At 41.0% G+C, this 16,518-nt stretch overlaps 1 protein-coding gene across 1 annotated transcript in view; it reads left to right on the forward strand.

Moving 5' to 3' along the window:
* Nucleotides 1-16,518, forward strand: part of TMEM255B (transmembrane protein 255B) — a 67,897-nt gene that overhangs the window by 16,015 nt on the left and 35,364 nt on the right. The window contains exon 3 of the mRNA XM_026849136.1: nucleotides 8,737-8,826. Coding sequence (XP_026704937.1) covers nucleotides 8,737-8,826 — 90 coding nt within the window. The remainder of the gene's footprint in view (nucleotides 1-8,736; nucleotides 8,827-16,518) is intronic.

Here is a 16,518-nt window from a genome sequence, read left to right on the forward strand (position 1 = left end):
TGTTTGAACAAGTTGAGTCAAGCTGAGATGTGTAGCTGCTAGGAGGAAATCAGTAACTGTGGTAATGGCTACTGGGATACGATCAGGGATCCTCAGATGCTGTTGGCGCTTAGGAGAGCACTGATAATAAAATTAACCCTGCCCTAGGAAATTAAAAAATTTACTTCTTTAGGTTGTCTTCTGTTTCTTGTCTTGGAAAACGTGAACCAAGTACAGTTCAGTCTTTCTTCCAACATTAGTTTAGTAACATCTGCTGGACTCCAGTGGCTGGAACTCCAAGAGTCTCCCAGACTCCCAGAAGACCTGATAGTGCATCATCAGTGGTGACATTTTTAACTGAGTCAAGCAAGCATTTACTCCTTAGTGAATGAATTATCTTGAATTTAATATATGTTCATTTACACATATATCAAATTCATTCTCTGATTGCAATATAATGGTAACTCCAGTTTTGAAGTCTAAGTGCAGAGAAACTGCTAGATAGAAGTTATTTCATTCAGTAGATTGGTCATTCTAGTAAAGATTTGCTAGTAAAACAATTTGAAATAATTTCCTGGCTGGTTTAGGTCTGGTTTTGTAGCTGATACTAAATAATTTTGTTTCATAATGGCTATTGATTTTTCCCATTCTTTCATTGCTTGAAGATAAAAATACAGGAAAATTCATCTTTATTTAATATAGCATCTTTTACAGAAACTGTATCTTCAAGTGCTTTAGCAGATTAGAAAAAAAGCAAGATAAATTACAGGAAGAATAGTGCAAAGTAGACTGGTATAAATTAAATATTAATGCTCAAGCGAGTGTTTGTAGAGGGTGAAGTCAACAGAGAGACCTTGACTAGGGAACTATCATAGTTAACATTTGTGGTTTTTATTTGGACAGTACAACGTTTAGGCAGAATGTTTCCATAACACTTGTCTAGATTACTCGAGTTGCAAAAGGGTTATGCTGGTGTACTCAGCACCTGTGAGAACGGCACAGCCACTGCTAGCTGGCAGGGAGTGGGGAAGGAGGATGGGGAATATGCTGTTTGTGTGGATGGCTGAGGAAACCTTGTGAGGAACTTGACAGCAAGGGTACTAAGGGGCAGTTTTGAACCATGGGCTTTCATGCCCTAAAGAGAAACGGCAAGCAAAGATGGCTGTGTGATCCACCTCCTGTCGTGGGACCCAGCATGCCCATCACACAGCCCTGGGCATGTGTTGATGTGATCGGATGCTAAATTCTGCCATCTACATAACTAACTGTTGCAGCAAATGGCGCAAGTAAAGTTCCCAATAACTCAATAAGTCTGTTTATCTGATCAGTACAGAAACAGTCCCTGTCCTAGAGATCTTTGTGTGTGCCTGGAGGGTCTGGAGTAAGCAGACTTAGAACCTGTTCTCCTTTTCTTGTCTTACTCAACTGTGCTGCATAAGCCCCCTTGGGCTGGGGGAGAGCTGGGACCATTAAGTAACCCTGTTGTGCATTTCCCATCTGTGGGCACTTCTGTGGTCCCTTGCCCTTGTGAGTAGCCTAGTTGATGAATTGTCTGCAAAAACTCAGCATCAACACCACTGGAAGAGAGAAAGAGAAAGCAATATGCATTAACTGTGTCTACATATGATATAAATTAACCGTGAGGATCTAAGGCATAACAAAAGATATTGCAAATTCTGCCTTTCACCATTCTGCCCTTCAGGATGTGGGGCAAGAAAAAAAGAGGAATTTTCTGAATGAAAATGCCACCTTCATTCTGAAAGTGGATTTTGATCGTATTTTTTCTCCTTGGCATAATAATTGATAAATCTCATGTGATTTCTGTATTCTTTCCCAGCATTTTTTTATCTAATTAATTCTGCCTTTTTATGCATGTCAGGTTGCTTAAATTTCTCATGGGACCTCTCTCCTGCCTGTGTTACACCAACTGGCCTTTTCATGTTGCTATTTTTCCTAATTATCCCTGACATGGTACAGGAAAACAGCAGACTTCTTTCTTCATGGGCAGTAAAACAAAATTCTCCTTGACCACAAACAGCAAAATAACCCCAGTCTTATCATTTATTCATTATGGCTAAAACCTAGCTTTTACTTTGAGAATCCCTAGGAGGGCAAATTACATGAAATAGGTGAGCCAACCTAGTAGTTGCTGCCAGCATTTCTACCTCCTTCCCTTCTGCCTTGGCCACATGAACTCACCCTGCTCATTTGCAGTGGGTCTAGTGTTCGTCTCTCCTTACAGTCACTTGATTTAATTCATTTGGGGGAAAAAATAGTTTTCTGCTTAGTGAGCGAATTGCACTGTGTTGCTGTGTACTTGGGCAAGCACAGGAGCTGGTAGGCAGGGACGCACCCCTCTGGGAGAGGAGCAGAAGAGAGGGCTGGACAGCAGGGTAACCAAACTAAGGACAGGTGAGCCGGGCACTGTTTCAAATGGCAGTGAGCAGTTACATAGGCTCAGCTCTATGCCCTGAGGTGCTGTTACGAACAGCAAGAGAGAAGAAGATCTGAATCAAATTATCTGCGTTGGTGTTGATAATATTCAGCAACATATGACTGGACTTACTGAATTCAACAGTGACAATACTGCAGAAAGGCTGTAGGTTTCTAATTTGGTCACTTGATCTAAACGCAAGACGATTTAAACGCCTGACAACATCATGTGTGCAGCATCTCTGTCTGAAAGCCTTCTTGGTAATACAGGTTATCTGTTGGGGGCGTTGGCTATGTTATTAGGTATATTACAGTCAGAAGCAAGTTATGTTTTTATGCACGGGATCCTAGTCCCAGTCCTTGTCTTCCTGAGCTGTACCAAAACTGGTGCTCTTAAAACCAAGAGGCATTTTGTGTTTATTTCTTTCCTCCTTCATCTGGAAGCCAGTCTAGGAAATAGTTAGTTCTTCAGGCATTTGGGCAGTCATAAAAGTCTCTCATCATTATCAATTTGTGTCATTGTAACTGGTGCTATGACTGGAAGTGGCATTACTGAATAATGAACATGACATAATCCTGTCTCCTGTGGTGTGACAACCCTCCTGAAGAACCTCAATTACAGCAGTACTGTTACTAAAGAACCAACCTTTGGAAAGAATAAGTTGGCAGGCCATAAATTGTGAAGCACATTAGCTGGTGTAGTGAGAAACCTCCTAATTAGCCCAGTTGTGAAAATCAGGTTAGCAGGAGCCTTGCCTGAAATCAATTTTCATCACAGTGGCAAAATTTCTGTCCCAAGGGCAGGGGGAAAAAGTGGTCATTGTGGGAGAAGGGGCCACACAGGAGAGGACTTTCCAAATTAGAGAAAATTAAGTCAGTTAAAAATACTTTTCTACTGTCTCACCTCACAAGACAGGCAGAATTTAGTTGATGGCAGCATCTGAAATGCAATGCAATGAGTGTCAGTTTTGTGGCTGTTAATCTATAGCCCTGCTGATGTGCCATGGTAACAGATGCAGATCCTGGTTGAGATTGCACCAGGGGTGGATGGTCATTCTCTGTTCTGGATTTGTGATACAGTTTTTGTAAACTTCTGCTTTGACATCTTCATCCTCAGCATACTGAAAAAGTGCAGCAGATTTTTTTAAGATTATATTAAGTTCTGAGCTTGGAGACAGGGGAGTTAAACCAGTAAAAAGGCCCACAGAGTTAAACTGTGTTTTGGGGAATGTAATATTAGGGGTAGCCTCCAACAAACTGCCCCATGCATTTCCTTTCCAAATATATTTGCTTGAACCTCTGTGGGAATAAAAAGGGCTTCACAAACCTGTGGCATAACAGTTACACAGCCATCACTTTCCAAATCAAAAGGTATTGGATAACAGTATTTCTGAATTTACATCAGTGAGGGTAATGGTGATTCTTCCTCTGCCTGTGTTAGGTGTTGGAAAGGTGAGCAAAGCAAAACAGCGAGATATCTGTGAAACACACATTTCCTTGACACAGGGTGCCCAGAGCAAGCACAGGATGGGATGGAGGTCCAGTGATTTGTGTTTGTTGTGGCGCCAAGGAGGAATGCAAAGTGGGGTGTAGGCTGCACAGTCCCATTCTTTCACTCATTTCAAGGACAGATTTATCTCCTGCTCTACTTTTTTCTCTCAAGGGATGTATTTTGCAGTAGCCTGCTGGCCTTGTTCCTCATTCTCCCTTTTTTCTCACAAAACCTAGCTGCACCCCTGGCACCAAAGAATGTATTGTGTCGTTACCCAAAAGATAATGGCTTGACTACAGTCCCACCCACTCACACATACAAACTAAGATAAATACTACCCCCAGTTTTTACCTGACTTGGAGGGACGATAATCCAACACCAAATCAGAGGGACAGATTGGCAGGTTTGTGCTCCCCCCCTCCCCCCCCGAAGGGATGCCTTTTGGTAAGTTTTCCTCGGCTACATCGAATGTATACCCGGGAACATAGTGTGTGTGATTGCAATCATTTTTCTTTTGTGTAGTGCTATATAGCCAACCTGCACTTTGTGCATTTATTGTAAGCAATCTTAAAGAATCTGTAGATGTTGCATAAAAATAAACCGTACTATTTGTGAATCTGACTGCTTCTCTTGAATGCAACCAGACTCACAATATATGGGCTGTTTGGGCTGGGTCAGACCTATAGCAACGGTCACTAATCAGCACTACTTGTGAATCTGATGGCTTCTTTTGAATGCAACTGGACCTACAGCATACAGGCTGTTTGGGCATCTGGGTCAGACCTATAGTTACAGCCCCAGTTGGCATACCTATTAAGAGTAAGTCCAGTTGCCCCTAGCCCCTCTAATCTCTGAGGACCAGCTAGAATGCAAGGGGATTTATCTCTTACCAAATTTATTCTCACCCTAAATGCAACAGCCTGGAAAACAAACCCCAGAGAGACTTATGAACAGCACAATGTTTGGAGACACTGGAGACTGAGCAGTGCAAAAGCAGCCATTTAGCATGAGCAAAGTGGGTCTATTAGAATAATGTAACTTATGTCTGATACAGCGGTAATTCTGAAAACAAAAATCCATGCATTTTCCAAAGTCTTAGATCTACTTAGTCTAAATTGAGAGAATGAGGCATCTCACACAGCATCTGGTGCTAGAAATGATTGTCATTATCTGAGTAGTTGTGTCTTTTGACTGAGAACAGGTAAAGGCTAAATTAGAGCCATGAGGAAACTAGGTATGTGTGAGAACAGAGACCTGAAGGCTAGCAAGGCTCTCAGAGGTGTTTCACAGGGATGTTGGAAGCAGCCAGCAAGGTACCAGCCTGTAGCCAGCAGGTGCTTATGCAGGGGGCCAATGTGATTTTCTGTGCATCTGCTGGCAGACACTGGCTTCATGTCTCTGCATGTCACACAGTGGTGACACAGGGCCAGCAGCCTGTGATTTGACACACAAGGTGCCTGGGGACCTGAGGTATGGCGGTTACCTGAGAGTGTGGCTGCAGCCATGGCAGCCACATCAAACTCCCCCCTGAGTCTGGTCTGTGGCCAACTCTTAACTCCAAAACCATGCCTAGGAATCATTGTGGGACACTGTTGGGTACTTACCAAGTACCAGGTGCATTTCTGACAGCTGAACGCCATCCGTGACCAGCTTCCATGGCCACAGGGTGTCCCCTGGCTCTGTTACTTTCACTGGACTTGCTTGCATGGAAGAGTGACCCAGTGCAGCCAGTGGTCCTGTATGCCCGCTGAAGGACAAGAGGTTGTCTAAAACACATAAATTATGCAATAAAATGCATGTCTTTTCTGAAAGAAGGCAGAATGTAAGAATTTAGCAGTTCAGCCTTTCACTAGTTTTGCATTTTTGAGTGTTTTCATATTTCTGTGATATAACTGAAGATAGGTAACAGCTCTTCAGTCAATACTGTGTGAAAAAGTCCCTCATTCCAAATGCTATTTTGCTCTCCCTTTTGCTAAACCACTTCTGTAAAACAACTGGCTTTGGGGTTTAATTGTTAGGCCCACACAGTACAGTTTTCATTGCTTAATAACTGGCTTCATGTTTCCCTTGTAAATAACTAAATTATTGTATTCTGTACCAGAACCAGGAGTAAACATGTCTGATAATAACAGCTGTAGAGAAGCCTGACTGCACAGCAATTAAACGGCACGAGCAAAGCTGTTTCTTGAATAACTGTTAAAATATATTGTTATAAATAATGGTTTTCCTCTCAAAACATACTGCTATTAATAATGGAGATGAGGTGATGGGATGGATCAGCATTTATTTTTTTAAAAGTGTTATTTCTTTTACCTGTCAGCAAGAATTCTCTATGTTTAAGTGAACTTCACTGCTTTTCTTTCTTGACAGTGCTAGGCTCTTGAACTCAGAACTCCAGCAATCACCCACCGCTCAGGAAAATTAGCTTTTGAATTTACAACAGTTCTTCATTTGGCTGTCTTGCCCACAATTTTTAGAAGTAATTAATTCTGTACTTTGTTTATGTGTTTCTCACATTCTCAGTAGGCAATGGGAGAGAATATAAATCTGTAATTTTACTTTAAGGGATTTTTTTGGTGTTGTTCTTGTATTATGACTTCTTTTTTCATTCAAATATGTATGTAGGGCAATTTGATAAGAGCCTCTGAGTGTCATATTCTGCCACTTTGGCATTGTAATAAACATTACTTCAGTCAAGAAACAGTCCTATTAATTTCAAAGGGACTACTCACTGAAGTAGTTGCTAGGCATGGATAAGAACAGCTGACCCTGGCTGGCAACCTTCAACTTGCACGCAACTCCTTGAATGGGTAGATGGTCACCAACATGACTGAGGATTGCATAGCTCCTGTCTATAATACAATTTACTGTGCACCTTTATATGCAGTCTCATAGGTATATGGTAAAACTGAAAGGGCAGCATACTCATTAGGTGATTTAAGCTATCTCCATGAGTGGAAAACGTTGGTTTGGGGATTGTAGATCATCAATATAATTGCTCATGTGTGAAATGAAAAGCCACCTTGAGGTTAGCTTCCAGTCAATTCATCCTGAGTGCAGGCGATTTGGAAACACCTGGCTAAGCCCACTAGTTATTTGATTGACTGCTATGACTTGAAAAACAAGATAGAGCTATCAGACATTAATGACTTAATCTGAACTTTTAAACACTGCTGCTTTTTCAAATAAAGAGATCAGGGTCTGGAGCAAATGCATCTGCCACAGGGTACCACAGCCCACTGGTCTGCAGTGATAATAGCTCTCTACAAGGAGCCCACAGCCTTCTTGATCTGATGAGTTGCATGACAAGACCTTTAGACAACCAGATTCATGAGACATGACCAGCCATACGAGAAGGCCAAGAAATAGCGGAGGTTGAAGGGCAATGCAGCCAACAGTCCTTTCCTAGGCTTTCTGCCTCCTTACAGCAGGAGGGAGCTGGCTGCAGCACATTCCCAACATCAGCCAGTAGCATCAGCCTCAGCCACTTACGTGTGCCCTTCCTCCCCACACTGAGGATTCTGATTACACAGCAATCCCTGTGGCAGTGCGGGCTCGCCTCTGATTACATGATCTAAGACCCATGAGCTAATGAGAGATTAAAAGAATGTATCAGAAAGCATCTGAAAGCTGTGATTCTTCTGCTTGTAAGTTATACTTTTTGCTGATTCACTGAGAGGTCTTATTTCCAAATGTTTGATATTGCTTTGACCTGTGTGTCTAGTGCTATGGGTTTATATGGCTGTGATTTCTTACTAGCCCAGTATACATTTTTTTGAGGAAGTCACCAACACTGTGACCTCTGTTGACACTCTTGACATTGTGCTGTTCTTAGCCCAACATAGGCCAAAGAGTCTGTTTTTTAAGTGGATTTGTGATGCCTTACAAATTTTACACCTGTGAAAACAGTTTTTAGGCAATGCCGATATGGATTTTGTATAGGCAAAATGTATATTGGATATGAACTGTATGGATATGGTTTCGGTAATCTATACCTGGGCATTTCTGAAATACATATTTTGAAGGACCAATTAATGTCTAGTTAATAACAAACAGGTTCCAAATTCTGAACTGAAACCCTGGTCCATGTGCTCTATCAATTAAGGACACTGTTCTGTCAGTTTTAAATGGAATTTTTTAATCTGTTGCCATTACTAGGTATAGCTTAATACTATTTTCAATTAAAATTAACCTATCCTGTAGGATCTTTCAAAGGGTTCCTCTTGTGACCTTGTGTGAGAAATGTCAGAGATGCGACAGATGTACATTAAATTATAAAAACATAGCCAGAGAACGTATGCAAGATATGCCTTATATCCTGCAGGTACTCACTCATCCAAACTCAAGATGCAGAGTCCTCAAAGTCACAAAACCCCCTAATCTGAGAGAGGAAGGAATGACAGCATCTCTCCGTCATCTGATGGCACTGGGGCTAATGAGTCCAGGGGGAGCACCTTCCCAGGCATACACAGGGTTTCTCTTTCAGCACTCACTTCATCTCACCTTGCTCACAGCACTGCATCCTTCAGACATGCCCTCAGAACAGACCAGCGTTGTCTCAAGAGTGTGTGCTAATAGCATTTAATAACTCTTACAACTGACCTAATTTTCTCTAGAAAGATTTAAGCTTTTCTGGTAGACTTGATGGTATGTCAGCTCAGCAGCAAGAATTTCTGCCTTTTTTCTAGTGCGTGACTGGCATCCTGCCACACTGATCTAAAGTGAATTACAGCAGAGGGAGCTGTCATTTAAGAATACTACAAAATTAGTGTAATTGTTTTACTTAACGAATTGTATTGAAAACATTACTCAATCTGTTTTTCTCTTCTCAGTTAGTAGCCTCCATCGTGTTTATCAGCTTTGGCGTGGTTGCAGCATTCTCTTGTGCAATAGTTGATGGAGTGTTTGCAGCACGACACATAGTAAGTACAGTGATTTTCTGTCATCTTTCATTTTTGATTACTTATGTAATTTCTAGCAGAAATGCATTTTCTTTTCATTTATTTCTAGCAGTATATTATTTTTTTGATCATTCTTCTTGTTGGAGAAATGTCTTTTGGCAAAAAAACGACAGGAAAGCCCATCATGCCAATACCCACAGATGGTGCCAATAAGCATTCACCATTCAGGGAGTTCCAAATACAGATGTGATGTAAAATGATGTAATGACAGCTGTGCAAAAATGCATATCTGCTTAGGAAAGGGAAGATCCTTCAGCCACCGCTAGCATTAGTTTCCTTTTGCACAAAGGCTTTGTGGGCACGGTAAGGATTTGGAACGCACCAGGCGGTGATGAGTACCAGAAGTCCCCATGGGATCTTTAGAGGGAAGTGGATTGCAACAGCACAAAGGGAACATTTTGTTGGAGCAAAGACAGCAGAGGAAGCGGCAGGTTCTGGTTAGAGGTAGTGTGAAGGGGAAACATACTGAGGGACAAACCACTCAAAACTCACCATCTGCTTGCCATCAAAGAGTGGGTGGGTCATTCAACCAGAGTGACTAGTATTTCCAGTGTGTCTTCAAAACTCAGTCCTCCTTCTTCCCCCTATCCTATTGCCATCTCTGCTTCAAAAGGACATTTGTAGGCATTCACAGTACTGGAGTTGCAATAGTGTTACTAGTAGTTCATTACTGTCTATGAGTGCCTAGGACTCTTTCTCATGACCTTCTTGTGTAAGCACTAGACAAACATAGAACAAGTTTCTTTTTATTTTGGCTCATGAAGTTGAAATTAAAATACTGGACAAAAAGGATAAATAGAAGAACAAGACAGAGTAGGTTGTGGGGTCATTTGAATATGCCAGTTTACATGTTAGATGTGTGTTGTTTGCTGTTCTATCTTTTGTGATAGAATACCTAAAAATCTAAACCCTATCTTTTGATTGAGCTTTGATTTCCAAAAGTATCAGGAAATAATTAGTTAAATATTTTAAGAGACACTAGAACTCAGATATAGTGTGCTACATAATACAGCAAGTATGATGGTATGTGACCCCTCACTGCTATGAAATACCGTAGGCCTGTTCATCTTTCTGCTTATGTTCATTGCAGGGCAGCATACCAGCAATGGCATTGGTAGAACTCTCCTTAATTTTCTATTAGAAATGCATCAGAATAATTAGGTCTTGGATCACTTGGAGCATAAATTTATGAACTAATTTCTTTTTAAGTGTTATTGAAGAGGACTAAATGAAATGTGGGTTTCAGAACCTCATGTGCATTGCACAAGGAAGGGCACATCTAACGGTATAAACAATGGAGTTGTGCAGTGTGAGCATGAATAAACACCCTGGACCGTAGTCATGTTTGTGCTATACAGACCCTGCATGATGCTAAAGTAGCCTTCTTTTACTTGGATTCATCCTGCTTTTGCTCTGGATGGCATCTGGTATAACTTTGTCTCTGATTAGTGTAAGCCCAGGGAGCCTTTCCATGGAACCTGCTGAAAAGAGGAGGAGAGCAGATTCCTATTTCGGCTTCCTGCTCTTGAATATTCAGTGGTTGTGCCCCAGAAAACCATTGCCACTTAGTCACATATTGGACCTGACTCCTAATTTCCCAGGAACCAGTCTTATTTTTGTCCTGCTTTGATGTGATCATTAGGAAGTATTTAGATGTCACTTGTACAGTCTTACACCTTATAACTACAATGCAACTGTGTAGCCACAGCCCCTCACTGCTGAGGTTAGACATGGTGTTGCATCCTCTGAGGCAAGTTACTGTGTGAGAGAACAGTGTGTGTGCTTAATCTCAGAGACAGGCATTGGCCCCCTGTCTAGGTGTTTTCTTTGTCAGTTTGCACCCTTCTGGCTTTAAGTTCCTTTAACATATGTTACTTAGCTATTCTAAAAATGACACTGCTTCCTATCTAAATCAAATGATATCATATTAGAATATTATTATACCCTTATATCTGAAGAAACAGCATCTCATATGTACTACCTAGAGTTTATATTCACCTACCCTTTATTGTAGCATAAAGAGCTGTGTGACATTGCTTGCTGTCATGGCATGCCTGTGATGTGTTGTTATGGACTAAAAGTGATTCAGTTCATTGCAGCGCTGTCCAAGGAGAAAGTGGGCCAACAAGTTGTCATAGGAAAGCACCAAGGTGCAAAGTCACTGCACGCACCCAAGAAGAAAGCATCTTACAGTCCTGGGTGCAGTTCTGTATCTGATTAAGTCAGTGACTGGGTATGACTGCATCATCCGTGCAGAGCCGGAGGCTGGAAGGGGCTGGTCACCATCCAGCCATCCCTCTGAGGGCTGGAGATGTACAACCCAATGGCATGAACATGTGACAGTCATGTCATGACATGCTTCATGGAAATCCATTTCCAGCTGTTTATGTTTGGGCTGAGTTTTGTTTATCAAATCTGTCTCTTCTGGTCTCCTTCACATATTACAGAACAAAGAAATACTTAGTACCATTTGCTTCAAACTAATTTGTGTGCCAACATGGTCACACTGACTTCATCCCATTCTCCTCCTCTGTCTAATAAGGAATTTCATAGGATCAGGTGAATAAAGGTGTACATCACCTGATTTCTCTGACTAGCACACCGGGAAATCTGAGGGATGGTAATGTAAGTACACTTCCAATTTGAATTACAGGAATGGTGGATCCTTATCAAAAGAAGGTGTGTTATGTAGACTACAGTGTATAGCCACTGCATTACATCTCCTTTGCGTCACAGCCAATTTCCTTCAGTCCATTCTTCACAGGCCAGTACCAGCCATTTTGAGATCTGCATTGTGCTGTGGCTACTTTGGCCACTGCCTTTGGGGGATAACTGCTGGAGAAGAGAACTAAACTGTCCTCCATTCAGGGAAAGGACAAACTCTTGGCATGTCAGAGCAGATGCCCAGGTCTACAATGAAACCATAAAGTTTTCATGAGGAGGAACTGGGCAGCGTTCACTTTTCTGTATGCAGTATCAGGGTTCTGATACCAAGGCTCCAGGTCCCTTTTCTTCTAGGGGGAGAAGTACTAGCTGAAGCTAAGCAGGCTTCAGACTGACAACGAACACAACCTCCTTCACATCAATTTGGAATAAGAAATTACTCCTGGTTTTCATTTTATTTTTAACTTCATTTGATTTGGGAAGGATGTGAAGAGGACAAATCACGTAATTATAGATTTTTCTTAGTGTGTACTTGCTGTAGAATAGAGGCTATTACTGTTGCACATCTTCCCTGCTCTTGTAAAACTGTGGATAGAATAATAAAATACTTTCCCTGTTTTATTTTCTTCCCAAGAAGACATAAAATTGACAAAAATTCTTCCTGGAAATGGATGCATTTTAGAAAAGAGGTATTTAAATTATTTAAGACTCATTTTAAAACACTTTGCTTAATAGAAAGCTCTAGAGGACAGCACTTATAAAATTAAGAACACTGAAGACAAAGTAGCTTGATTTAAAATAGCAGTAGCTTACTTTAAAAATATTGCAGATGTAATTTACTGTGTAAAGTTAATTTCACCACTGGTCCCTTCAGCTGCACTTTTCATCTTTAAAAAAAAAAAAAAAAAAAAAAAAAAAAAAGAAGCCAGAATCAAATGAAGCAAATGAAGCAAATCAAAGCTGGAATTAGTGTGCAGTGATGTTATTTCAGAAAAAATATGGTGATCACAGGAATCTATTATCTGCATTAGTGTTTGCCTGAGACATTTTGTTATTTATCAGATGAGAATAGTCCAGTTGTGCAACAGCTAATGGAAATCATTCAACAGCCTCCTCTCACCACACAGGGAGACTCCCTGTCCTGCCTCACATGCACATTCTCTGCAGTACCTGCTACCCTCCTATCCATGACTGCAAGCCTTGACCATTGCCACATAATCCTTGCAGCAAGAAATCCATTTATAAAGTGAGGAAATTGCCTGCAAGAGCTTTTTGAGAAGGTTAAAAAGATGACAGGTAGCAAAGGCTGTGGAGACAAATGCTTTGTATCATCTTTTCACATGCTCATCTGGGAGTCATAGAACATCAGTACTGACACGTGGTCAGTCACATTTTCCTTAAGTATGGGATAAAAAGAGACTCAGACATGCCTGAAAGCTCTAGGAGAAACCAAGGGCTCAGGCAGGGGAAGTTCTGCCTGCTTAACTATAAGAATTGTTTTTTAATCTTGTTGAGTAGAATTCACAGACCACATCCAGACAAATTTATTAGAGAAGATCCACTAAAAAGAAAAAGCAGAGCTGAAGAACTTAGGATAAGACCAGTGAGAACACCAGAAGACACACTGAAATTGCAACTTGAGACCTTTGCCACTGTAATTTCTCTTCACACCTCTTTGGCTTTGTCTTCTCTTGTAGCAATTCTTCAAGTAGCTCAATACAGCAATAAATATACCCTTAGGCCTTCCTTTCTCTTCACTGAACAAGCCCAGTTCCTTCAACCCATCCTGGTACATCCTGTCCTTCAGTCTTCTGATCATTTATTGGCCCTCCACTGGTCATACTGTAATTTCTCGAGGTCTTTCTTATACTGGAGAGGAATTGGACACCATACTGAGATGTGGCTTCATGAGCGTTCAGCAAAAATGTATAATCACTTCTTCCAGTCTACTGGTGGTGGTTTGCTAATGCAGCCCAGTATGCAGTTGGCCATCACTTACGCAAAACATATGTTCAACTTGTCCACAAACACATCTGTTTGGGGTTTTTTTGGCAAGCTGCTACCTAGTCAACTTGAACTGTTGCCTGGGGTTATTCCAGCTCCAATTCAGAATTGTACAAAATGCACATGAAGGATACTGTACAAAAACTAACAGAATGCAGACAAGGAATTTAGATTCAAGTTCAACTACTTTTAAAGATGCACTAGGTTTCTCTTCTAAATTTCTATCATTAACAGAAAAGAATAAAAAGGTTTGAATGCTCTATTAATTGCCATTTCATTACCATTTTGGCTTTCTTTTAAGCATGAACTGGGCTAAATTTTCTGTGTTTATAAAGCCTAAATCTTTGATAATGACCCATATGTACCTTATATTTACTGCTACATCCTCTTAGCTGAAGTTCTGTTCTAATGCAGTTTATGGTCAGGCATGAACTTGCTTTAAAAGGAAGTGATTTTTAAGAGAGTCCAATTTTATGTGGAACAATGAAGGGACAGCACAAATCTATGGATGAGAACTGCTGCACATACGCACTGTCCTGTTCCCTTGTGCTTGCAGCTGGGTTCCTCTGACACGGAGAGCTGTAAGGCCCAGTGAAAAGCTCAGCCAAGAGCTGTGTAACTGAAGTATCTTAGAAGTGCTTCCAAGATGTTCCTCTGAAATAGTCATTACTTCAGGGGCCTCCTAAAAGCAACCTCCATGTTTTTTTATCTGAGTGGACTGATTGGACACGTCTTTGAATGAATGCTTGGATAGTGTAATGGATGGTGACCCTTTGAAAGGTTATAAACTACTTACAACTTCTGATTGTGAATGGCGAAGTGACAAATTGGTAAAATAATCAGATGCACTTCAGGTTAGCTTTTACAGGTAGCTGACAACATGTCTTACTTCATTACTTTTTTACTAGCAATTCAAGAAAACACTATGATAAGGTACTGTATTAGGAACTGAAACCTGAAATGGGCTATGCTAAGGGAAATTTTGTTATAAGTGCCTGAGGAGCCGAGCATCTTGCTCTGTTGTGTTGCAGTTTCAGACCTCTGTTTTTATACAGATAGACACTAGTCCATTCAACAATTTTCTTAAGTGTCCACAAATAAGAAACTGAGAAAGTGGTGAAATGTGAAATGTTGGGAAAACTGGTCCAGAGAAAGGAAAAAAATCCATTTTTGCATAAAATTATCCTGCCCAAGATCAGTGGGGGTTTGCTAATCTTCGCTAGAAAGCACAAACACAAATGGTTGCTTTATTTATAGAGATATGGGGACTTTTCTGTTCTTGCTACAGACTGCCTTGGATCATAGTAGTGAAATGGCAGAGGAAGAAGAGACCATCTGAAGGGTTTTTGTGGTGAGGATAATTCTGTAAACAGTACTTATTCTGAAGGAGGCTAGATCCCAACTCTAGCGCCTCTGGGATAAAAATGTGTTGCAGTGACTTTGAAATCACATTGTATCACAAATGATAAGTAATCTTGTCTAGCTGAAGCAATTTAGTGTGAATATGTATGTAGAGAGGATAAGCTTCTTGGTACCTTGGGCATGACATCACTCACTTCAAGCGAAGGTTGAAATCACATCCTGCCTAAAAGCAGAGATATGTTAGATCCTGATTTACAATAGCAGATTTCACAAGCTGTTCTCAACACTTGAAATGTGCAAGAATTGTAACAGAAAGAGTCAGGCTCCAATCCTGGACACTCTTTCTGACTTTATGTCTATGTGCCAGCTTTACACTGATGACTGAAGTTATCAAAACTCATGTAGATGTTAGAAGGATATGTGTATAAGGAAAAGGGAGGTGCTGTGGAGAGGTGGAGTTGCTTGTCCACCATGAGATCTAAAATGTATTTCAAACCAGGCAGTGTTAAGTGGTCCTTTGGATTCCTCTCTTCTTCTGCAAAGCCACTTCTGTGTCACATTAATTTAATTTCATTTTCAGTTGATCTTTCTTCTTCCTCTTGATAACAGTGACTTAAGGAATTAATTAAAATAGAACATATCGTCAGTCCCTAAGCCCTGAAATGAACCTGTAGCTGAACGGGAGAACACTAAAACACCCCTAGCCTGGGCTCTTCACCACCATGGTTTAAATGCAGCTTGTGTATCAGGAGGTAATTACCTATAGATTTGGGAGTTTAGAAACTAAAATTGAGGTATTTGTCTTCTCTTTATGTATGTTAACTTCAAAATACTGTTTAATAAGACAAGCGTTTTGTAAATTCAGCTTCTGGGAAACATACAGACATGGCAATGGGAAAATGGAGTCTTTCATCTGGAGAATGCTAATGCAAATTGAGTTTTTGTTGGTAGAGCTCAAAAACTGTTGTACTGAATAGTATTAAGATGGCAGCCCCCATCCACTGAACAAACAACTTACATCATAAAACTGCAGTCCCAGCCAACCCTGTCAAAAAATGAGTGGGTGTGGGTTTTGGTTCCTTCAGCTCATCCAAAGGATTTAGATCAGGGCTGTATTGCATTGTACCTTTCTGTGCTACAGAAACCAGATCAGGAAGTTGAGTGCTGCTTTTTTCTCACAGAAACCATATGTAAAATAGTCTTAATTGTGTAGTATTTTATCCCTTTAGACTAAGAATCTGCAAAATCACCATGGCCACTTGGTGCTCTAGCTTCCCTCCCAAGGAGAGAAGTTCCTGAGAACAGGGAAGCTGCATTAGCACTCTGAGGTTTATCAGCCTCAGCAAACATCATCGCTTTTCACTGTTTTCCCAGTTACAGAGTGCAGGTCATCTGTCCTCAGTAAAAAAAACTTTGTGGGATTCAGATAAGGTTGGCTGTCAAAAAGTGGTACCCTGGTTTCATGAGTCTGCCTCACCTCTTGCACAGGAGCCTGCCTAGGGCAGACTGAAGGGAAAACTTGTCCCATATGTGCTTTCCCGCACTGCTAAGATGGCTTCCAGCAGGATTGCCCGTACAGTTATCTCAGACAGACAGACAACTGTCAGTGCCAGTCCAAGGCAA

This window comes from Athene cunicularia (assembly GCF_003259725.1).
Source record: "Athene cunicularia isolate RWA chromosome 1 unlocalized genomic scaffold, athCun1 chr1_part1, whole genome shotgun sequence".
Classification (NCBI taxonomy): domain Eukaryota; kingdom Metazoa; phylum Chordata; class Aves; order Strigiformes; family Strigidae; genus Athene; species Athene cunicularia.